Here is a 24,626-nt window from a genome sequence, read left to right as displayed (position 1 = left end):
AGCAGCGAGTCACATCGTCTTTTGGGAAACGCACCCCAGGATAGATGGTGAGTAAATTACAAAATTTTCATTTTGGGGTAAAATATCCCTTTAAGATAAGTGAAATTTTGGACCAATGAGATTCCATTGTGGGCGGAGCTTCCCAGCATATTACAGTATGTCACGTCGCACCTGATTAGGACACAGTGCATCTCGAAAGTAACCAGCCAAACATGTGAGCTACAAAATATATCAAACTGTCATTTGTTCTACAGAAAGGAATGTAAAAGTGAACGGTGCAAACAGTGCAAAAGGCATTTCTACATGGTAACTACAGTAGTACAAAATACGGGAAAACAATTGCTATTTTTTTCTCCCTACTCACACATGATCACAGAGCACATGTTTTTGTTTCTTTTTTCCCACTGAAATGTGATTAGCGACATTTTTACAACATTTAAACAACCAAAAACAAACACTTCAACGAGATAAAAGAAATGATTTACACAACACCAGCACATAAAAGCACCATGTGTACAACACTGACACTCACGAACGGAAAAACAACAGGCATTTCGCACAGCACGATAGCACAATAAACCACAAACGAAACAGCGCTACGTACGGCTGAACAACTACAGCTTCTCTTGGTTACTGTGCTACATCTACGCTGAATTAATTCTCAGTCACAACTCAAAGAGAAGTGCTAATCTACAACAAACACACAGCTCGCGCTCTCTCACACACACAAACGCTAAATACGGTACTATCAGGTGGGGGATGTGGCTTTATGGTTGACACACATAGTGGTTGGTACACCATGGTTCATTACACACACTGACTCGGTTGGTTGTCTGCTTCGGTTGGCACGCTGGGTCTCTAAAAAAACACGAAGAGAAAACAACAACAACAAACAACAAGGAAAATCATATTAATACACCAAACGGACGGCACAGAAACATGGGGGAGGGGAGGGCGGATGGAGAAGGCTGGCGGGATTGTTGTCCCTCGAACCGTGCAAGCAAACAGGGTGATACTCGTCAAGCAGGTGACTATGACCTCCTTTACAGGCTCATGGTAAACTTGGGGTTTACCATGTGCTCTCCCATGCTCCAAACTGCATTCATTCAGATCCAGTGTAAGTCTACAGGTTAGTGTTAAAGGAATAGTTCACCCAAAAATGAACATTTCCTGATTATTTACTCACCCCAAAGCCATACATGATGTATATGACTTTCTTTCTTCAGCCGAAGAGAAATTAAGGTTTTGCAGGAAAACATTCCAGGATTTTTTCATGCAAGTGAATGGTACCAAACGTAGAGCAATTCTGACGGTCCAAAATCCATATTTAGGCACCTTCAAAGTTCTCCACATGACCCCAGCCGACGAATAACGGTCTTCTCTAGCAAAAAGATCCAATTATATACTTTTATCTACAAATTTTTGCCTTGGTCCAGCTCTGCGAAACACGTTTATAGGATGGTTGAGTACTCTTGCATGAAGTACGCACATCGGAAAGGTTACGTGTGACGTAGTTGGCATTGTTTACAAGAGGAGTTTACATCAAGGATACACACATAAACGGATCATTTTTAACACTAAACTGAAACAAATACTAATATACAGCCACCACCATTTGTTCTTCACACTTATCCACACTTGTAAACAATTCTTTCCGCCTACGTCACACACGACCTTACCAACGTTAATGCGTCACACAAGAGGTCTTGAACTCAACTGTCTCGCTCTTTGCAGCGCTGGACCAAATGTGCAGCACAAGTCCTGAAAAGTGAAGCCAAAACATTTTGATCGCCCCCTGGTGGCTGGCTGCAGTATAGGTCGTAAACCTCGCCCTCTCCATGTAATCGAATGGGATGCAAGTCAAGGTAAAAAATCCAATTACGATTCAAATATTTTTTTTCCAGAAGATGGTTTCTGTCATTTTAGGTAGTTGTTGACGTATATTCACGTGTTCATTTTTCCAATAGGCCTAAGTTTGGTTTTAGTTGGTTATTCGACCTTGATACTGCAGTTCCACCTCAGAATCACTACCCATGCTCTAAATGACGTAATGGGCAACAACCATTTCTGGGATATTTTGGCTTCATTTTTCTACAGTGGAATGTGGAGATGCGCCGTCCATCTTTTTTACAGTCTATGAGCTGAACCGAGGTGAGCGTTTGCAGCTAAAAAGTTTTTTTTCTTTACACGTTTTGCTAGAGAAGACCGTTGGAGCCCTCTGAAGCTGCCTAAATGTGGATTTTGGACCATCAAAAGTGGTCTACGTTGGGCACCATTCACTTGCATGAAAAAAATTCTGGAATGTTTTCCTCCAAAACCTTAATTTCTCTTCAGCTAAGGAAAGAAAGTCATTTACATTTTGCATGGATATGGGATGAGTAAATAATCAAGAAATTTTCATTTTTAGGTGATCTATTCCTTTAATATGATTAGCTCATCAGGTCATGCTGTGTTGTGACATGCTTGGTTAATGACTTGTGGCATGCTACCGGTGTGCGAAACAGGGCACCGCTAGTCCTGCCTCGGCTCTCCTGTTTCAATCCCCCACTTTACCGGGAGGTCACACACTTTCTCTTTGACCTTTCCAACCTTTCAAGATCCAAGTGTGATTGTGCATCCTTTTAACAGGACTGAATTACGAGCTAATAACACTGGTGCATAATTGCAAGATTTTTTTTTTTTTTTTAATATGGACTGCAAAGTCCAAAAATAGCTGCCGGAAAACAGCTCGGTGATAAAGACGGGGTGAAAGATCAAAGAGACATCACAATACAGGCACAGCTTATTGCCAAGCAACTGGGGATTTATGTATGCATGTTCTGTCAAAGAAAACCAGAGTCTATATACAGATTGGATACAAAATTTATTTCATGCAATTTTCATATTTACAGTTTTGTCATTCGCATATGTATTTTTGCATAAAATTCCATGCATTTACCTCTCCCCAAGTAATCCCAAAAGTACATTGATTAGTTTATTTTTAAAAGACGCTTTTTTTCTGTCAACTGCACGATACATCAATATTGTATATTTTCTGTGATTGCGTGTGCTTTGCTACAGTGTTAAATGTTTAAAAATGTGATATACACATGTATGTACTCCAGATAAATCACATTTGAAACTGAATTTATGAAAAATATGGGTTTTGTGAAAATAAAAGCTACTTTATATAATAGCTGGTATTGTCATTGAAATTCTGCTATTTAGATTTGCCTGCTCTTGTTGAGAAACAGTGAGTTAAAGTGCATTTTTTTTGTATTTGCATCTTAATTTGTCAAAAAGTCAGATGGTCACCTTGATTGCTGCTACTAACAGATACAGGGTGTTTAAAACACACCAGAGATCATAGTTTGGGGAAAGGCAAAAAAAAATGTCTGCAAAAATAAAAAAAACAATTGCTACATATATTGTATGTCATCATAAATGATATCATACTCTGCATCAGATATATTCAAAGAAGCTTTGGGTGAAAAAACATTTTTCTTACATATTTTCAATAAACTTACATTGTTTTCTCAGATAGTTTCCCATGCAAGGCATGCAAATGCAAATGAGGTTTCTTCAGTCAAGTTTCTATGTTGGTGACGTGTGCATCACTAGAATCATGATTGTTAGTGTTACTTCAAACTAATTTTATCTTATATCATATATGAAATAGCCATTGTCTCATCTTTTTTCCTTTTAAATGGTGTCCATTAGCACCTAATGAAAACCACAGCTTAAAACACCCAGGGTTTAGGAAAAAGGAGCAATGAAGGAGAGATAAGGGGAAGAATGAAAGTGTAGAGATTTGAAAGTGAGGAAAGAAATGAGACAGCAAAGAAGGGAGGGTAGATGTATGAGACCACTGCATAGGAAGATGAGAGACTGGAGAAGAGAAGAGAACAGGAGACAAGGATAGACAAGTGAAGGAAAGAGGAGGAGGAAAATGGAAGGATTAGAAGAAAGGAGGAAAGAGAAAAAGGGAAGGGCAGAGGAAGAGGAAAGAACAGACAAGGGAAGAGGAAAGGGAGAGGAAGAGGAAGAAGAATAGTGGAAGAAGAGGTAATAAAACAAGAAAAAAGAATAGATAAGAGAATGGAGGAGAAAGAGGGGGAGGAAATAGAGGTAATTAAGAAGAAGATAAAGGAGAAGAGCAGAGAAGGAAGAGGAGGAGAAGGGCAGAGGATGAGTAAGGAAAAGAGAATAAGGAGTGGAAGAGGATGCAGAAGAAATGAGAAAAAGAAAAGAGGAAAACAGGAAAATGGAGAGGAGGGAGCAGAAAGGAAGAATAGACAAGTACAGATGAGGAAGAGAAAAGAACTAGGAAGAGGAAGCAATAAGGATAGACAAGTGAAGGGAATAACAGAAGGAACAGAAGAGAAAAAGGAAGAGGAAAGACAGAGGAAGAGGAAAAGATTGAGAAGGAGAAAAGAACAGACAAGAGAAGGGAAGCAGGAAGAGGAAATGGGGAGGAAGAGGAAGGAGAGTAGTGGAAGAAGAGGTAGGAAAACAAGAAAGAAACAAGGAAGAGGAGGAGGAAGGAGAGGTAATTAAGAAGAAGATAAAGGATAAGAGCAGAGAAGGAAGAGGAAGGAGAAGGGCAGACAATGAGGAAGGAAAAGAGAGTAAGGAGTGAAAGAGGAAGCGGGAGAGGAAATAGAAGCAAAGAAGTGAAGGAAGATTAAGGATAACAGCAGAGAAGGAAGAGAAAGGAGATGGATTGAGAATTAGGAAGGAAAAGAGAATAAGGACGAGGAGAGGGGAAGAGGAAAGGAAGCAAGAGAAGAGAAGAGAAGAGAAGAGAAGAGAAGAGAAGAGAAGAGAAGAGAAGAGAAGAGAAGAGAAGAGAAGAGAAGAGAAGAGAAGTTTCAAATGAAAGAGAGTTTAATGAGAGACGGATGGTACACAGTGTGAGCAGGCATCTCAGCGCAGCACTGCGGAGCGAGGGCCTCTGATTGGTTAGTTTTGTTGTCCATGCTACAGGATGGATGGGATGGGAGAGTGGACCTGCTGCATGAGACAGGGCGGGCTGCAGGGCAGAGCCGACACTGAGGCCACGCCTCCAGACATGCTGCTATGGCTCCATGGCTTTTCATAACCTTCATTTGAAGAGAAAAAGGGCTTTCAGTAAAACCTCAGAGCAGCCTTCAACCTTAGACAAAGACTCTCTGCCAAGGCTTCCTTGTGAATAAATATGGATATATAAGTATGTACGTGGACAGATAGCTGAGGTGTGTGTACTGTATCTGGTGTGTTTGCACAGATTAGGTTTTGTTAGTGTTGCCCTGTCATGTACTTGTTATGTTCATGGTTAGCCAGTTGACATTGACTGATTGCCAAGTCAACTGCATCACCCTCCATGCGTTCTATGCTTCAAACTCTCTACTGCATGCATGGGGTGGTTTCACAGTGCTTTACAGCGTAACACAGGTTCAGAGAGACATCAAAGAACTCAGCCAGACACATCAGCTCAACAAGTGACAACCATACGTATATTCCCAGATTATTGTTAACTTTTTAACTACAAGATGATGCTAGTTCTGTTAGAAATGGGGCTAACTACAGGGCTAACAAACAACAGAAGTATTTCATTTGTATCTTAATTCTTTCTTATCCTAAAATATTGCTCAAGTTCTTACCTTTATTACAAGAGTTAAGGAAAGAGTTTGATTCTTAATAGTCCTGGCTAAGTCTTATTTTGACTACCCTGTTGAAAAGACCAGCATAGTTGTTTGCGTTGTGCATACTAGTACCAGTGTACCAACAAAATGTTCTAACTAGCCTACCCAGCAAGTTTTTCTTGATCATCCAGCATCAAGAGAAGCTAGACCAGCACCTAACCAGCCTGGATGAGCATGGGAATTCATGCTGGTAAGCTGGTCTTTTCAGTAGGGTAGCATGGACATGCAATTGTCATTGTTTTAAGTTACAATCGAGAGCTTCTGACTGGCTGAGTTCTTGTCATGTGACCACATGCCCCATATCCCATGCGCCATCTCTTGTGAGATTCACCATCACCAGGACCACCCGCCATTGTGAATCTGCATGCAAACAAGCACACTGCTAGGTAATTATTCATTTACTGTATAAAACCATTTTTTCATGAACATTGTAATGTTACTTTTTCATTTAAAATTGGACCCTTACATAACGGTCCACTGAATCTGCCTGAAATACGTACTGTAGACCATACTGCATTCGCATGAACACATTAAGAAAAACTTGCACTGCATGTACTTGTCAAAGATCTTGTTCAGACTGAGCTAAAAAATCAAAAGAGGCCCGTTGACGGCTCACTTGGATACGTCATTTCTATTGCAGCTTTTCCTGTCAACCTTAGGATAACGGCAGACCTGAGGAGCTATCAGACTGCAAGAAAGAAGGCTGAGTGACAGTCGGTCGATTTGCACCGAAAGAGCATCTTTGATAGACAGCTGCTCCACTTTTAGACACAGCACTGACAGTGCTCTGACGGGTAGCAGTGATTGGCTGGTTACGTACCCTTCCTGACTCTCCCCCCTGTGTGATTGGCTCGGTCTCCTCCGGAAGTGAGCAGGAAGCAGGGTCTCTCGCGGTCCACGGGGCTGAAGACTTCCTCGGGCGACACCGCCTGGTCGATGTGAGGACAATCCTCATTGGCCAGGGCAGCTTTCGATGGCTCCCCATTCACTTTAAAATCTCCAGTCACAGGCAAAGAGAGATGACTCATTACAGATTGATGCAAGGTGACATACAGGATTTATTTCAGGCTATCAACACGGCGATACATCCTGAAAGCCAAACCGCTCTCAAAGTTCAGACCTGATGATATACAGTATAAACAACATTTCTGCAAGAAAGACTAATGCTTTTTCCACCATACATGATTTTATACCTAGTAAAATTCACCTGGATTGATCTAACTTTAACAAACATTAGGAAACCATATTTTCCTGTTATATCAAGACATAGATCAGGGGTACTCATCCCTGCTCCTGGAGACCCATTGTCAAGTTTAGCTCCAACCATCAAACACACTTGAACCAGCTAATCATTTTCAGTATTATTTGAGCATTAAAGGCAGGTTTGTTGGAGCAGGGTTGGACCTAAACTCTGTAAAACATTGGGTCTCTAGGAGCAGAGATAAATACCCCTGACCTAGATGTTGGAAATTTGACTTCTACTAATTAGGCGGATTCCCAAGTGTGAAAACAAAAATCTGGATGTCCGAAAGTAGAAGTGGACTTGTCTCTCTGAAATTCTCTTTAGTTAACAGATGTCTTCATCATTTTCTCTGTGACTTTTAGTCACACAATTTAACGTCATTCACAAACCACTTCCCTCTACATCCTTAAGGCATACCATGCCCTTTCATATCAATGTACTCTCTGCATTTTCTGACATAGCATAAACTCTAGTGTAAACTCTTAATTGCTAGGTTGGGACTATTTGTATGATAGATGAGAGCTTAGAGAAGTAGTAAGGTTCAGTGACAGCAAAACCATAGAGAGAGAAACAGGGAGATTTCTGCATTACTAAAACCATTAGCACTTTTTAATTTTCAACAACTAATCTAAATGATCTTTTCAAATAAAAGAGTTGCTCTAAACATCGAACTGAACTGAAACACTCCTTGTCCAAAAAGTCCATCTATTGAAACTAAGCTGCAAAAATGCCTTGCAAAAACATGACCACCTACTGTACATTAACTCATCAGTGTTCAGCAAACTGACTCATCCAGTTGTGGCAAAGTAACAAAGAAGTGTTAAAGGGATTGTTTGTAAGGCCCTGTTTACACCTGGTATTAAGATGTGTTTTGGTTGATCGGATCACAAGTGGACAAGGGAGTGACATACCCGTTTACACCTGGTATTTTAATCTGTCTGTTTTGTCCACTTCTGTCCACTTCTGTCATGATTTAGAAATCAAGAATGGTGAGAGAAATGGTGCTTGGTACATTTTTCGTCTTCAAACCAAACTTGGGTCTTCAGCCGACAAAGTTTAAATCCTGCCTGGCTAGTGCGCTTCCCATAATGTTTGCGCATTAGGTCAGTAGATGGTCTTTTGTGGCTGTTCAAACACATTTGATCACATGAGCAATTACTCTATGAAAACAATCTGGTCGAATTTGTTTTCGACTACCTCTGGAAGTCGTTGAAAGTGGACAAGCTCAAAATGTTTTACACCCTGTTTACACCTGTATTTAGCGTCGTCCACTTGTGATTCAATCGACCAAAACGCATCTTAATACCAGGTGTAAACAGAACCTAAGTCTTAAGGTAGAGTGGCAGGCTGTTTACTTCTAAGGGCCAGAAATAAGGTAATGTAATGGTAATACCAAATCATTGATGCTCTGGGAAAACAAATGACATGACTCCTTTAAGGTTAACAAACAGTGATACTGACAAACTTTACAGATTATAAAATATTAGTTCCTACCTTGGTATCTGATCTCAGAAACCTCTTCCTGTGCCAGGGGGCATGTGTCGCTGTGCGTGCTGGGTCGCGGGGAGTTGATGGCTGACTTGCAGTAGTTGGGAGACCCCAGTTGAGGTGCTCGTGGGATATGCTTATTTTTTTTCTTTGGTAGTTTTTGTTTCGCCATGGCTAGGGAGTAGTACATGCCGAAGTTGTTCACGATTACAGGGACAGGCATGGCAATCGTCAGCACACCTGCAAGGGCGCACAGCGCGCCCACCAGCATACCAGACGTCGTCTGAGGGTACATATCGCCATAGCCGAGGGTTGTCATTGTTACCACAGCCCACCAGAAGCCAATGGGTATGTTCTTGAAGTGAGTGTCGTTACTAGCATTGGGATCATTGGGGTTTCTTCCAATACGTTCGGCATAGTAGATCATAGTGGCAAAGATTAAGACTCCGAGTGCAAGGAAAATGATGAGGAGGATAAACTCATTGGTACTGGCACGGAGCGTGTGCCCTAGTACCCGCAAACCCACAAAGTGTCGTGTCAACTTGAAGATACGGAGAATTCGAACAAATCGTACCACACGGAGGAAACCCAACACGTCTTTCGCTGCTTTGGAGGAGAGTCCGCTCAGTCCCACCTCCAGGTAGAAGGGGAGGATGGCCACAAAGTCGATGATGTTGAGGGTGTTTCTGACAAACTTTAATTTGTTTGGACAGGTAGTCACTCGGATCAGAAACTCAAAAGTGAACCACACAACGCAGACACCTTCAACGTAGGTTAACTGCACCATGGTCTCCGTCTCCTGGACGAAACGTTCCCGAGTTTCATTGCCGTCCGTATAGAGTTCTGTACGGTTGATGATGGGATTGAAGGCCTCATGAGTCTCCAAACAGAATGTGGTAATGGATACCAAAATGAAGAACAAAGATGCAAATGCTATCCACTGTAAGAAAAGAGAGAGACATTATGTAAGACCTTAAAGTAAAAGTTTAACCAAAAATGACAATTCTTTCAATATTTATTCACCCTAATCTCTTTCCAAAACCTCTTTCATCTGCAGAAATGTTGGAGGAATGAACTGGTTGGTTGTCTATTCTGATTTCAGAAGACTTGATACTTTTGTGGTGCTTTTAAACCTCATTTCCTATTCACTGTAACTGCATGGAGCAAAGAATGATCAGTACAATCCTTCAAAATACTTTTCCAAAGAAAAAGGTCATACAAGTACAACACCAGGATGAGTAAGTGACAGAATTCCTTTAATGCTTGTTCTGTGGATGCCTTAAAAACATCTGTAACACTCAGTTCTGCTATAAATAGGTTTTTCCCTACTTAAGATCAGACAAAAATAAATCCAATTACAGCACCATGAAAACACTAATTGCTCATAAACACCCATTTCAGCAGAATTCAGAGGAAGTACACTTGGATAATGTCACGTCTTCAGTTTCTCAACGCGCCACTGAAAAGTGCCACGTCAACAAGCGGGGGGCTTAACAGAAGTACAGTAGCTGCTAAAACTCAAGGTCATTGTGTGCTCTCAAGGACAGCATAGAGCACCAATATAGCTGCCCTCCATCACTTTGGGATAAATTTATCCATAGTTCCCCTCACCAGGGATTCCTGGTCAGCCTCTGGCAAGGTTACCACACAGATTTGGTGAGATGCTCCCTAGAGTGTTTTGAAAGAAGATGGGGGGAGCTTTCAGAATTTACACTGCAGCTTACTGTAAGAGAGTATGACAACATGGACAGATGGAAATGGATTTCAGTAGGGGAGCCCCACCACAGGATGACGGAATACTGGCGGAATCGTGGAATTACATAAGTGCAAGTTGGCCATGTTTTCCCAACCGTGGTATCTTCTGGCAAGTGTGAAAGCCACCATCCATTATGTATATTGATTATCTTGCTGAAATAAAATAGATAAGACTGTGAATCTCAATGACAAATCATCCATCAGCATACATAATAGCCGATCACTTAGAAGAGTAATAGCACTATTCACCTTTATAATCCACATGATTTGTGGAATTATTCATGCCATTTGCACAAACAGTACAAGTTAAAAGCCAAAGTTCAATGCTTACAGTTAGGAGTTTGTTCAAATCACTAACCCCATGAACAATGCCTTGGTAAACAACACTACCAAATGCATTACATGCTCATTTCTAACCAGAACTACATTGCTTGACCTATTTTCAATGATAAAAATCTAGATTCTGTGGTTAAATTAGCATTTTTGTAAACTCAATTCACTCAGTTGATTACAAACAATTCTCATGTGCTAACTCATGACTATTGCATCATTTAGTAAAGGATCATAACTGAACCACAAACAATAACAAATGATTTTTCATTCATGCTGCAATTATATGGTTTTACAATATGCAAGCTAGTATCAAATAACAATGTTTTTTGCATATGTCATATTCTCATTAAGTTTCAAAGCATTAATACACCTTCTCTGCTCTGATCTGCCTCTGGTTTTGGCGGCTGGCAACACCTTTCAGTCCTTCGGTTCATTCTATCACATAAATTTTTCTTCCACAGGCAGTTTATATCTGGGTCAGCCAGTGCTTAGTCTAACAGACACTATTCCCTAGATGTGCTTCGTTTCCTGTGTTTGTGGGGAGGAGAAGCGTTTTGTCTGAGGAAGCCCACGAGCACATATACACAAAAACACACATAAATAAGGGCTTTTCACCAATAATTAAGATCAATTTAACCTGTAGAAAAGGCTGTTGAGTTATGGAAATGGAGGAAATGGAGCAAAAAGCATCTTTCTCCATTGAAGATGGAATCCATGTTTTCCGATGAAAAAAAATGCAATTACTTTAATTTCGTATTGTTAATGTTGTAGCAGTGCCAATTCTTTATTTGGAAGGCACTTAAAATTGTGACCATTTTATATATTTTCTGCAGTTCCGGAGAAATTATGCTTTAATTTATTCAAAATCAGATGTGGGATACAATTTGATATCCTAACAATGCAATGGCAATGGTACCATTAGATGCCAACAAAAAACTGCAGAGTACAAACGATTTGTTCTACAATATGAGTATCAACAATAATTTTCCCATTTTACACACTCTATCTCTGCAAACAATGCCTTTTATTTCCTGAAAAGTGAGCGTTTATCATCTTATAGATGCGTGCCATTGAACCAGGAACTTGGGATTTTCACAAGCTCTTTTCAGTTTTGTATGCATCATACGGTCAGTGAACAGACTGGGGCAGTAAAAAAGCAGTTAATAATTCATCAAGGTAAGACGTGGATTACATCATCACCACTGCTTTTTCTCCCTCACAGAACCAGTGGCCTTTTCATTTTTTGTAATTCATGTTAAATATACAAATGCGACATGTTTCTTAAAAAAAAGCGCTCTTATTTAATTGCTGAATCACTTTTGCTCTCCTCAAACCGATGGTGAAAGCACATTCTCACGACCTTGCAAATCCCAGAGGGCAAAAGTTTGATCCATGAGAACGTTTTATCCTCACTCTCCCATTGATCAAGATAAACACAAGAACAGCTTGATCCTCTTGATCTCGGGGGACACAACATGATCCGTTTCTCCCCCTCTGCCCTCTCATCACACTTCGATGACTTGAAGAGACAGTCCATTTTATGTTTAAAAATAAGCAAACACTGGTAAAACATCTACTATAATATCAGCGAATATGTGCAAGTTGCTTGTTTCACAGCTTATTTTGAATGTCCGTCATTGGAGATTTTTGTGTCCAAATGATGTAGTTACGGCATCTACCAGCAGGGGCTAATGCAGCCATTCTAACCAGCCATTGGTTAGCACGTATCCTAATTAACTTTAATAGAGCTTCAGAGTATTGAGCAACTTTCAGGCACTTTATCATTCAGTGAATCTAGTGCTTTATCACACCCATAGGGATGCTGACTGCAGACATATTAGTGGTTGTTCTAAAGCATCATCATTTGCAGTTTAAGAGCCCATTTTCATTTTTCACCCATTGAAAAAACATGCAAGCTGCAGATCGGGGAATGTTGAAACTCACTTGAAGTGCCGGTAACTGAATTAGTTGGTGGGCGGCCCGGCGCTGATTCATTCTGCAAGCGCAGTGTGTATGAACCGATGTGTTGCTGTGATGCTAATACAGCTGAGATACAAGAAGTTCTCATTAAACAAACTCACACACACCCCAACCACGCAGACTAATGAGTGACGCGCAGCTTGATAATTACTGCGAGGATGGCCAAGCCTACATGCATGCAGATGGAGTCACTTCCTGTGTGCTCATATTTATTGAAAAGTACTCCGTAAAGTTGGCAGTCCAGGTTCTAAACATGGGCTTTAGACCCATGTCCTGGTTGGCAAGTATTTACTTTCCCTTAAATCTCAGAAAAACATGTCCAGGGGCCAGTTGCATAAACACAAAGTCCCTTTAAGACAAGTCATTTCACTCGGCGGCCATCTTTGAAATGCCTATTGGGCATTCAAGTGCAGTTCCTATCTCTTTGAATGGGAAAACATCAAATTCTCCAAAGCTGTTCACTAAGCTTTCAGTTAAATTTCATATTTGAAATCACCAATGAAATCTGACAACAACTGTCTTATAATTTTGTTTCTAAACGCTCGAATCATGACAAAAAATTGTATTTTTCAGGCTGGATCAAGCTAATGAGCAAGCGCAGTCCTAAGTGTGCATCTCTATGGGAAGCGCGGGTCTGACTGTTTCTATAGCAACCAGAGCTTCTAATGGCCGCTGAAGTCACGTGATGACTTTACCAATATTGTGTGTTGCACTTTCTCCCATTCAAAACAATACGAGTGACATGTTTTGTGTTATTCTATAACCATTATGTTAAGACTGTTGCTGTGCCAGAATTTTGTACAGTCCGAGCAGGTACTACATTTGAATTTGAAATTACTCCGCGACTGTTAAAAACGTTCTATATGTACTATGAATATGGGTAGTATGAATGAAATTCAGAATTACTACATCACATGACTGAGCAGCATCAGTCGCTTCACTGCCATTCTACTGTTTTTTTTTTTTAATTGGAATGTACTACTTTGATTTTGTACTGTTTTTTGCATACTATACAGTAGGGAAGTATTCGATTTAGGACACAGTGCGTGTCTTAAGTACTAGTATGACCAACTAGTGGTTAGTTAAAAGACAATCAGCCTTACGTTTTGGTATCAAATTACATCAATTTACGTTTTTATGTTAAAGAAAAAAAGAAAAAAAAATTTGATGCCTAACTTGTAAGACTAGTCTTAGCAGTTTATACAACTGGCAACAGGTGTCATTTTACAATCAATCAATCAATCAATCAATATTTATTATATTTTATAAAATTAAATTATGTCTATTTTTTAAACTATTAACATTTTATGCATTGTAAAGAAATACTGTAATTTTTTTTACATGCAATTACTTTATTTAAATCAATATAAATCAACATAAATACTAAGATGTTGTATAAATACTTTACCATTTAATCCATATATTTAAAATATTTATTATAATACATTTTACACAATTACAGTATATATAATTTTAAGAACTGTATTACATTAATGTGACTGAGGAGCTTAATATAAAAATTGCTAAAAATTGTGTATATATATAAAGAATAACATGTTAATATAAAAGAAAATGTATTATTATTGATAATAATAATAATAATAATAATAATAATAAAGGTTAAGGCTTAATGGTAGACTTCATTGAATTAATATATATAGTGTCTGTGTGTGTGTATATATATATATATATCATCTCTCACTTACTATAAGAACGACACGGCACGACACATTATCAACCGAAGAGTTGGCATCTGTTGTTTGTAATGCAAAGAACAAATTAGCAAACATCTGAAAACAACAGGATACCTCACTCAAATGATCCAATTTCCTGTTATGTTTCAAAAAACATGCAGCTAAGACAGAATCTACCTTTCACCTGATCCTGCATTGAGGTACAGTTCTGTAGCATCATCATTTTAAGAGAGATCCAAAACCAGGTTTGCAACAGTTAGCTCATTAAGCAATTCATCTATCTGTTTTAGTACAAACACAGAAAACATATGTTAAAAAAGGAAAAGGACAAAATGAACTAATTTAATATCTGCCAAGTAAGCAGAGTTCATAAAAAATTGCAATGGCGCCTGCTAACCTCGTTTCTACAATCAAAGGCAAGAATGACTGAGGTATTGTTCCTTTATTATTACATTCAAAATGCATATTTGTCAGATGTATTTATTTAAAAAAAACCTGCATATGCATTATTTTAAAAAATATGCATTTATTTTATTTTAAAAATTAATAAAACCTTAAAGCATTCTTGCCTTTGATCGTCCGTTTGAGCCTAAATCTTTTTCTTATCCACAAGACGCATCCCTCCCAGGCTTCTGTGCTTTTAGTTTAGACAAAGATAAGAAAGATGTCAACTGTGATCACAGCAAGTAACTGAGTTGTCAAGTTCTAATGTAATTAAGATATTCCTCCTGATGGAGACAACCTAAAAAAAACTGAATTGAATTGACTTGACCCAGAGAATCTAGTGAGGAAACGACACATACAATATAGTTTACACGGTTGAGCGCACCACCTCTGCACATGCAGTCTGCAACATCCCAATTCATTCATCTGAAATGTGCTGTATGTTCTCCAGCCGCCTCCACTTGAGGAGCAGAGAGGCGCTGCATTTAGAAAACGGGGTAAAAATAATCCAGCGCTGTTGACAGAAATGCATATTTGATGCCGAAACCCAACTTTCCCATCATGCATCAGTGATTACTCAGACTCTGTAATAAAACAAATCTTGCAAATTATCTACACTGTACAGGACAAAGGCTCGAATTTTTTTATGTTTTTGAAAGAAGTCTGTTATGATTACCGAGGCGGCTTTTATTTGATCAAAAACACAGTAAAAGCAGTAAATATTATCACAATTTAAAAGACGCTCAAAATAATGAATTGGTTTGAGTAGGACAAACTTAAATTAAACAAATTATTTCAGTCAAATTAACTTTTATGAGTATTTAGTACTTTCTTTTTCTTTCAAGTTCACAGAACTGATATATTTTAAGTAAACTGAACTGTTTCATTGTTTTGAGTGTATGAACTTATTTCTTTTAATTTAGATGAACTTAAGTTTAACTGAAACTGGGCTGGGATTTCCCAGCATGTTTTGCCCATGGCACTAGAAAGGGAGAGTAAATGCTAAAATTAAGTGTTATATAATGTTTTTTGTGCATGATAAATGTCAAGTGGGAGATAATTTAGAATAATTTATTCTAAGTGCTAATTTAGAAGAGTTTCTGATAGTTTTTGGAGAGTTACCATCATGGTGACAAGTGATGCATGTGGTTTGAGAGCAAGTAGGTCTTTGTTAAATGCTTAATATTGCTGTACTCATTTAGCAAGTGTTATGCCATGGTATTGTTAACATGTTAGCAAATTAGCAAGATAGCATTAGCTTGTTATAGATAGCTAAGTTTACACTAATAAAAATGTTTACATTGGGGTTACATGATAATTTAGGAGTGTACTCAAACATTTCAAGGTAAAGGATTAGTTCACTTTCAAATCAAATTTTCCTGATAATTTACTCACCCCCATGTCATCCAAGATGTGCATGTCCTTCTTTCGTCAGTCGAAAAGAAATTAAACATTCCAGGATTATTCTCCTTATAGTGGACTTCAATGGCCTCCAGATGGTTGAAGGTCAAAATTACAGTTTCAGTGCAGCTTCAAAAGGCTTTAAACAATACCAGACGAGGAATAAGGGTCTTATCTAGCGAAACGATCGTCATTTTCGAAAAAAAATGTAAATGTATATGCTTTATATAAACAAATGATCGCCTTGCAAGTGCTTCCGCTTTCCGTATTCTTCAAAAAAGCTTATGCTGTATGTCCTACGACCGATCATTTCTCTAGATAAGACACTTATTCCTCGTCTGGTATCATTTAAAGCACTTTGAAGCTGCACTGAAACTGTAATTTTGACCTTCAACAATTTGGACGCCATTGAAATCCATTATAAGGAGAATAATGCTGGAATGTTTTCATCAAAAAACTTAATTTTTGACTGAAGAGAGAAGGACATCTTGGATGACATGGGGGTGAGTAAATTATCAGGAAAATTTTATCTGAAAGTGAACTAATCCTTTAAGAACAATTAAAATGTATGAGTAGTACAAAATAAAAATCTGCCAGTTCTGCTTACTTAAACTTTGAATTTCTTTACTTAAAAATTTTGAGGCAACTGATTACCTCTTTTTTTTTTTAGTTTTGCCAACTTATTCAGGTTTAATTTATTCCTGTGATGGCAAAGCTGAGCATAAGATACTTCTTTCAAAAACATTTAAAATTGAACAGTTTTATAAATCAGAAATCTTGGCTGCAGTCTATCTCCATAAGCGGACTGCATCAACCCATTACTGCTTGATTTGCTATCAGACTGCGTGGTTCATGTTTCTCTGTGGTGCTGCCAGGAGCCGGGGCACTTTTCCCCAACTCCAGCAGCTCTCCGCTTCGGCAGACAGGGTCGGACAGCCTGGCTCCTGGCAGAGCAGCCCAGAGCCATATGAATAATACATTTCCTTAAAACCAGTCTCACCTACACTTTCGCTTGTTTAAAAGCGTCGTCTGCATTCAAAACCTACCCGAAACTATTCTATGGGTTCTTTCTACAATCTGCTCCCTTCGATCTTGGAGGACATCCATCCCCTGCTCCGTCAGTGCCAAAGCGGTGGGTTAGAGTCAGTAGAGCTGACCCATTTTAACCTGGCTGCCAAAACTCGAGGAAATGCTGGGATGGCGCTCATCTCCGATTAAGAGCTTATAGGGTTCCTGCTGAGAGCAGTGATGGGACAGTGGTAAGGGCAAAGAGCTGACATTTGAAATGAGCAAATGAAATGGCCATAAAATCTCAAGGGGAGTGTGTCTTTTACAGCACAAGTGCTCTTAAATACTTTATGTTTGCGTGCCTTGGGGTTGTGTGTATGTGAATCTGTGCTTACATTTGTCTCTAGGGGTGAGGTGGCTGCTTGTCACACATCAAAACAGTCGGGCTGCCGTTAGTGGCAGCTTGCTCTTGAACAAAACATGATCTGTATAGACAAGCAAGGATGTGAGCAGTCTTTATTTCCAAGCCCTAGTCACTGATGCTCGCTAACCAGGCAGAGGAACCGAACTAAGCTGCACCATGGTAAAGAATCACAAGCAATTGCAGTTATTTTATACCAGGAACTACGGTCATGCACGACATCATTTATGGTCCCATCTCACGACTGCTTTTATCTCACAAAAGAGATGGTGGGTATTATTTCAAGGTCACCCAGAAATGTGGGATGTGCTCAGAGATGTGGTCACTCAGAGTCACTGTATCTCACCACAATTCTGCAACTGGGCCATTCCACTAAATAGGAATCTCAAGAATATGTGAGTAAACAATGATTTGTAAAAACTGACACCATCTTTTGCTATGGGTTTTGCATAAAACAAAAAATCCAGTACATTTATTTTCATTATGTAATTAATGCTCTTCCTTTCTCCATGAGGATGTGTTTTTGGCCTATTCCCATTAAATAAATAAATAAATATACACATTATATTCAAGTGTGTGTGTGTGTAGATGCAATGAGCTCCTGGAAAAATGAATTACATATTAACAATAATTAGGATATATAGAAATTTGGGAATGTGCATGTTAATCCAGATGTTGCATGCTATATATTGTACTATATATGTTGCTATATATATATATATATATATATATATATATATATATATATATATATATATATATAAATGTATTCTACTGAAGTATTTATCTTCCTAATAAACACCTTGCCATTTCATAACCTTCGGCATTGTTATACCAAACATATATTAAAATTTATTACATTTTATTTATAATTATTAAATATTAATAGGCTACATTTAGCTTGAGATGGGACAATACAATTTATTAACACCTAGAGACAGAAGACACCTTTCTTTGACAGAATATTTAAAATCTTACAGAAATTGACTTTGCATACACTAGTTTGATTATTAGTTTATTTATTTACAAAATTCCCCTTTTTTAATGGCCCATTTTGTGGAATGACCCAGTTGACGTGGCTGCCACTCATTTCTCAAATGATCAATCAAACTCAAGACTCACTGATGGGGTCATTAGGATCATTTGACCCTCAATTGGATTATGCTTTAAAGTGGTTTCTGTAGGGTGGTTTTAAAGGGGACACTTTTCACGCTGGGAGACCAGCAATCCATGCAGCATGAATTTTTCAGAAAGCATTTAATAGCATTTCTCAATGAACTCACCCGTGCGTATTTTGAGGAATACGGGTCCTCAAAGAGCGCCCACGTCTTCTTCTGCCACCTGCTCCAGCGCCCGGATCTGTTATCGGGCGAGTCGCCTTGCGCCAGTCTCCGGGTCATCTCAACACCCTCATCCCCCTCGGCTGCCTCAACGACCCCCTCAGGCTCCGGGTCTTCATGGCCGAGGTCGAGAGCACCCCCGGCGAAGCTGTCCAGAGCCTCCTCCGCCTCTCGATGCTGCCGGTAGGTCATCCAACAACACGGTTCCACGTCCGTCTCGTCGATCCCCCAAAACGCCAGCTCCTCCTCATACAAGGGTCCGCACACGTCCGCCGGGCAATGCAGCTTGCCCGTGCGGTAATAGTTAAGAATGTGGGCGAAAACGCCCGGGTGACGGTCGAAGAAAAACTCTCCGATGTTCGCATCATAATCGAAGTTGTTAGGCGCGTCGGGCTCCGCCAGCCAGGAAAGCCGAGTGCCGGGCAGGGTGCGCAGGGTGCTGCGGTAAGTCTGGTGCTTGATTCCTCCGACGTTGATCACGATACGATCCTTGTCGTCCCCTTGGCCCATCGCGTCCCTCTCTAGTCATATCTCCAGCCCACGGACCGTCATCATACCGCTGGGACCCATGTTCCGAAAATTCAAATATGTTTACAATCGTGCCAGGTGCGCCTCAAAGTGTCCATGCCACCCTCAGATGAACAATAGAAATCCAAAACCCCTTTCATGCACTTGAATGACTTCTAAGGACGCGTTTTCCTTCAAATAACCCAATATCCTGACCCCCGGCTCGGGTTTGAGGGTGTCATGCAGGTTTTTTTATGGTGTCATTGAGCGCGAGCTGGTGCTGAACGGACAGCGCCAGTCATCCGTCGAGCCTTCATCATAACTCCAGTGTCCCTATTGTGTTACAGCTTTCCCTTTGGAAAAAAACGCTACACGTCCGTTTTCTTTGAAAATAAACGGACAAGGCACCAGCATCAGATCTTGCTTCCAGCAATTCTAGTGGCACTTCAAAAAGGTATGCAGAATCGATGGTGCTCCCATTGAAGCAGATCGCTTGAGATGACGGTGTTGGAAGAAACAGGCGTCGCAGCAACAAGGGAGGGTCTTTCATTCACAGGACAGAGCTCAATCTAAAATGTGTTTCTACGAGAACAAAAACGCAACATGTTCTCGGGGTGGACAAACACGGTGTATGGCAAGCCGTTTTAACATGTAGTCCTCCTTAAAACGAACTAGTATCCATTGTTGTGTTACTAGCGCTAGTACTGAAAATGTCACTGTGCAATGCATTCTTTGTCCTTCAAAACATCTTATATTCAACAACTATTCAACCCACTGTAATTTACTAATTAACCAGTTAGTCTAGTTAAAGGTGCAGTATGTAATAATTCTGTCCGCTAGAGGTCGTTAGAGGCCTATTCAAAACAAAGGCGTAGCTTGATGACGCCAAGTTTGAGCGAGGAAACTTGGGACATGTGGTCTTCACCTCAATGGATGATTTAAAAGAATTGGGATAGGACTCGGGAAGAAATCATGTTCATGGATACGATTATTAACATTACTGTAGTATGAAGCAGAGCAGGGCCGAGTGTTGTGGGAGCTGAACGAGGCCGCTGGAGCAATTGCCCAACACACGCCTCACGAGCAGCGGGACTTTTATTATGCCACAGTCACCAGCGCCGCTTCCGCTTTTCCGGTCACGATTTACAAATAGTTGGAAACATTTGGGACATTGTAAGTACTCAAATGAATAAAATATATAACACTGGCCTAGTGGTTTTTGGTTATTTTACTGCAAAAATATTACATATTGCACCTTTAACTAGTTAGTATAAGGGCTCTTTTTTTAAAAGTTGAACTGAATATAACTTAAGCACCAAGTTTTTAGAACGCCATGTCATGCGCGTGGCGCTGCAAAAGACGCAAACACAATGATTTTGCTTGTCCGTCTAGCGCTTGTTTACATAGAAACAAGTAGCCCCTAAGTAGGCTACTATATGGCTACGTTCAGACTGCAAGCAAAAATGGCACAAAACAGTTTTATTTATTTATTTATTTATTGCTCATATGCAACCCGTATATGTTTTTTCATAATAGTCTGAACAGCATTAGTGTGATATACGTGTTGGGGGTAATACATTGCAAGTAACACAAGTTACATAATCAGATTACTTTTTCAAGTAACTAGTAAAGTAATGCATTACTTTCCATAAAAAGTAATTAAGTAGTGCAATTAGTTACTTTTTAGGGAGTAACACAATATTTTAATGCATTACTTTTAAAAGTAACTTTCCCCAACAATGCATATATATATATATATATATATATATATATATATATATATATATATATATATATATATATATATCAGTCTTGCTACTTCAAAATTTCATGTTTAATTCGATGTTTTACTATTTATTTGTAATTATTTGTGAAATGTTATAACAATTTCTGAATTGTTTCTAAAACATATTTTTCAGTGCATTGAAATACATATCAAGTCTGAACTGAATGTTAATATTTGAACAACAGATCTCCATAGAATTGAATAGTAACTGTGATGAATATGTACTAGTAGTCTACCTAATAAAATTGAAAAAGAATCACTTTTTAGTAGTTAAAAATAGTACTGGTAACAACAGTAGACACTAGTTAGTTTTAAGGCATAAATGTTAAAACAGCTTGTCATGCACACTGTGTCCTATTTGTATGAGCAGCAGGTAACCTTGTGTTTATGCTGGAGCTCAGCTTGCGAACTGCTCCGGGTCTGTTTTTAGAGGGCGATGTGGCGTCGAGGAGGAGGTGCACAACTAAAATCAGAGCGCATTTGCCTGGGAGGCATGTATGACCATGTGTGTGGAGGGTTGATTGGGGAGGGGGTGATTTGTTAAATTTTGGGGGCATTTGTGTACTGCCTCCCAAACGCAGACCTATGAAAGGGAAATAATAATATCAGAGAACTGAGCAAATCTCATTGTGCCTTATGGGCAACTCTGAATTCATAAATTAATGAGAAAAGCTTTTATTTTTCCATTAGAGAAGCTTTAGGCTGATCAGGGACCAGATACACCAGCCCCCAAGTGGAAGCGCTGCAATAGTAGAAATGCCATTAAAATAGATTTTAAGATGTTGATACAGATCTAAATTGACTAATGTATTGCATTGGGATTAAAAATTAAGGTAATTATGTAAATCTTTTTTTCTGTATTTGTAATGGCATTTCTGAGCTGTGAGAGGCTGCAATGCTTTATGTCTGCCTATAGGTGGAACCAAAGTGTTTGTAATTTTATTGTAGACACTAAGTACACAAAATATAAAATATTTTACAATTATATTCTAATTAAATATCTAGACACATAAAAATGAAGAAAGCAAAGATAACTTTTATTCAATATTCATCTTGGCCCAAGTTTACATTTCAAAGAAGACATGTTTAGAAAAAATCAAAAATAAGAAAGCGAATCAATTTTAGCATGTAAACATGTTCTTATTGTCTATATTGTCTTTAGAATAGTCACAAAAATGTCTATATTAAGACCATATTATTGATTAAATATGCAACACTAAACCTTCTTTCAATGAATAAAAGTCACAAGAATTGCTAATGCAAAATAATACAGTTTTATCAGGATATATCATGTAAAATGTTACCTTTTTTCTCTCTTTATTTTCTTTTTTAACTTTTATTATTAAATTGCTGATGTATCCAGAAGAATACAGATTTGGGACAGTGAGTGAATGGCCTAATTTCTGAAAATATTGAAATGGAGGCCCCTGTAAATAACACGGGTCATGTGACTTGGTGAGAAAAATGACTACTCACCAACTTTTTCCAAAAGTAACACGGCATGTGACCAGGCTGCTGAAACTGAGGTAAAAGTTCCTATTCACAGGCAATACAAACTGTAAAATAAAAAAAATATAAGCAATAATTAGAAGAAGAACTCAAAATTATAGGCTATTATTTGAATTCTAATAGCAATAAATACACATTTCTAAGGTATATGTTCCTGTCATTTTAAAGGTTAATCAGTATTTGTAACAAATCTTCCATGCAACTGTATGTTCCAATAGAAATTTCATAATACACAGTTTCACAATTTACACTCTTTCACCTATTGCAACGTTTTTATATTGATGTTTGTGCAGCTGTCATCATGAAAGTCAACATCACCAATAAACAAGCTATGTTTGTCATACTGTAAGTGTCCTCAACTTCTTAGAAACATCTCTCAGTTCACACACACGGCTGTCTGGAAGTTTCTAACATACTACACACATTCCGCAAAGGCATAAACCAGTTGACCTATCCGAACCCTCTTACAAACCAAAGCCTCAATTCCAGCCAATAGGCGACGAGTAAATCATCACCTCCCACCTGCCACTGTGCATTAGTGATGCTCAGTCCGGTTCATTTTCGCGAATCGGTTCTTTCGAACAGTTCGTGTTAAAGAGTCTGTTCAATTCTTTTACGCCAGTACGTCATCAAGTGATTCCTGACATGGCGGCGTGGCATAGCCTATACATGCATATCACAATTCATTGCGTTTTATATAGGCTAGGCTATTACATTTGATCACCAAGGGTGTTTTTGTAATTTACTAATGTGTTCATGACTCAGCTTTATAGTTAGCCTACTTACAGCCTATAGGCCTATATGTACATTTACATTAGACAATACTAAAATTATTTTTATTAATTTTTTGGCTAAAATATTTTTGCATGTGTTCATTTAATGCAATTTATTTTTTAAAAAATCTCTACATTTCCATATATATATGTTGTTGATAGGACTACTAAAATTATCATATAGGCTAGTCCAGCCTTAAACATATTTCCAATGCGTTTTCTTTGTAAAATTTCTGCTATTCAAACTTACATTTCGATCCTTCGGTCAAATCGTTCAATTCACTTCTTAATGCTCTGCTTATTGTGAGTCGACACGGTTGTCGGTTCAAGGAGTTGGTGAGTTCGGTTCATTACAAGTCTACAGATGGTTCGCGTTTATATGCACAGCATTTATAGGTCTATATGCTACTGTCTAATAATACTAACAATAATAATAAACCAGCTCATTATAACTAATAAAAGCAGATATTAATATGATATTTGAAGTTACTGGGGTTTTTACATGTTTTTAAGTCAGTAGACATGTGCCGCGAGAACTGTCAACATCGCTTAAAGGGATAGTTCACCCAAAAATGAAAATTCTATTATCATTTACTCACCCTCAAGTTACGGAGCCCCGCACATGACATGCAAGAAAAAAATTTAATTGTGCACACGATTTACTAATTCGTTCCCTCGATTTACTAATTCGTTCCCTCGACTTACTAATTTGTTCCTACGATTTACTAATTCGTTCCCTCGACTTACGAATTCATTCCCTCCGTTTACTAATTCGTTCCCTCGACTTATGAATTCATTCCCTTGACTTACTAATTAGTTCCTTCAATTTACTAATTTGTTCCCTCGACTTATGAATTTATTCCCTTGACTTACTAATTAGTTCCCTCAATTTACTAATTCGTTCTCTCAACTTACGAATTCAATCCCTCGACTTACGAATTCATTCCCTCGACTTACTAATTCGTTCCCTCAACTTACGAATTCATTCCCTTGACTTACTAATTAGTTCCCTCAATTTACTAATTCGTTCTCTCGACTTACGAATTCATTCCCTCGACTTACGAATTAATTAATTACTAAGTCAAGGGAATGAATTCGTAAGTCGAGGGGACTTGCGAATTCATTCCCTTGACTTAGTAATTAATTCCCTCGACTTACTAATTTGTTTTCTCGACTTACGAATTCATTCCCTCGACTTACTAATTCGTTCCCTCGATTTATTAATTCGTTCCCTCAACTTACGAATTTCTTCCCTCGACTTACGAATTCATTCCTTCGACT

General features: G+C 38.7%; 1 protein-coding gene and 1 long non-coding RNA gene across 4 annotated transcripts; both read right to left on the bottom strand.

Annotated features, from left to right (window-relative positions):
* Positions 1–20,186, bottom strand: kcnc1b (potassium voltage-gated channel, Shaw-related subfamily, member 1b). 3 transcript variants are annotated; one of them, XM_048157871.1, is made up of 4 exons: positions 18,714–20,184; positions 8,401–9,334; positions 6,484–6,660; positions 1–858 (listed from the first exon to the last, which is right to left on the bottom strand). In XM_048157871.1, exons 1-4 carry the CDS (start codon positions 19,278–19,280, stop codon positions 749–751), a joined length of 1,788 nt encoding a protein of 595 aa, XP_048013828.1. In that variant the 5' UTR covers positions 19,281–20,184; the 3' UTR covers positions 1–748. The 3 variants fall into 3 exon arrangements, with proteins under 3 accessions (XP_048013828.1, XP_048013829.1, XP_048013827.1); XM_048157870.1 differs by lacking the exon at positions 1–858 and adding an exon at positions 2,845–5,081 and having other exon boundaries at positions 18,714–20,182; XM_048157872.1 differs by lacking the exon at positions 6,484–6,660 and having other exon boundaries at positions 18,714–20,186.
* A 948-nt stretch (positions 20,187–21,134) lies between these two features.
* On the bottom strand, positions 21,135–23,469 carry LOC125246841. Its single transcript, XR_007179974.1, has 3 exons — positions 22,917–23,469; positions 22,540–22,619; positions 21,135–21,646 (listed from the first exon to the last, which is right to left on the bottom strand). It is a non-coding gene; the product is annotated as an uncharacterized LOC125246841 (long non-coding RNA).
* Between the last annotated feature and the right edge of the window lie 1,157 nt (positions 23,470–24,626).

The sequence above is a fragment of the Megalobrama amblycephala genome, linkage group LG15 (genome assembly GCF_018812025.1).
Source record: "Megalobrama amblycephala isolate DHTTF-2021 linkage group LG15, ASM1881202v1, whole genome shotgun sequence".
Classification (NCBI taxonomy): domain Eukaryota; kingdom Metazoa; phylum Chordata; class Actinopteri; order Cypriniformes; family Xenocyprididae; genus Megalobrama; species Megalobrama amblycephala.
Note: the sequence above shows the minus strand (reverse complement) of the source record. Positions and strands in the feature narration are given on the sequence as shown.

Excerpts from the sequence above, each read along its gene's own strand:
- kcnc1b (XM_048157870.1), bottom strand. The coding sequence starts at position 19,280 with ATGGGCCAAGGGGACGACAAGGATCGTATCGTGATCAACGTCGGAGGA. Across the intron at positions 9,335-18,713 it reads ATTCCTCAAAATACGCACGG|TGGATAGCATTTGCATCTTT; the intron begins GTGAGTTCATTG and ends CTTTTCTTACAG. Across the intron at positions 5,082-6,483 it reads AGGGGGGAGAGTCAGGAAGG|GTTATGAAAAGCCATGGAGC; the intron begins GTACGTAACCAG and ends CTTCAAATGAAG.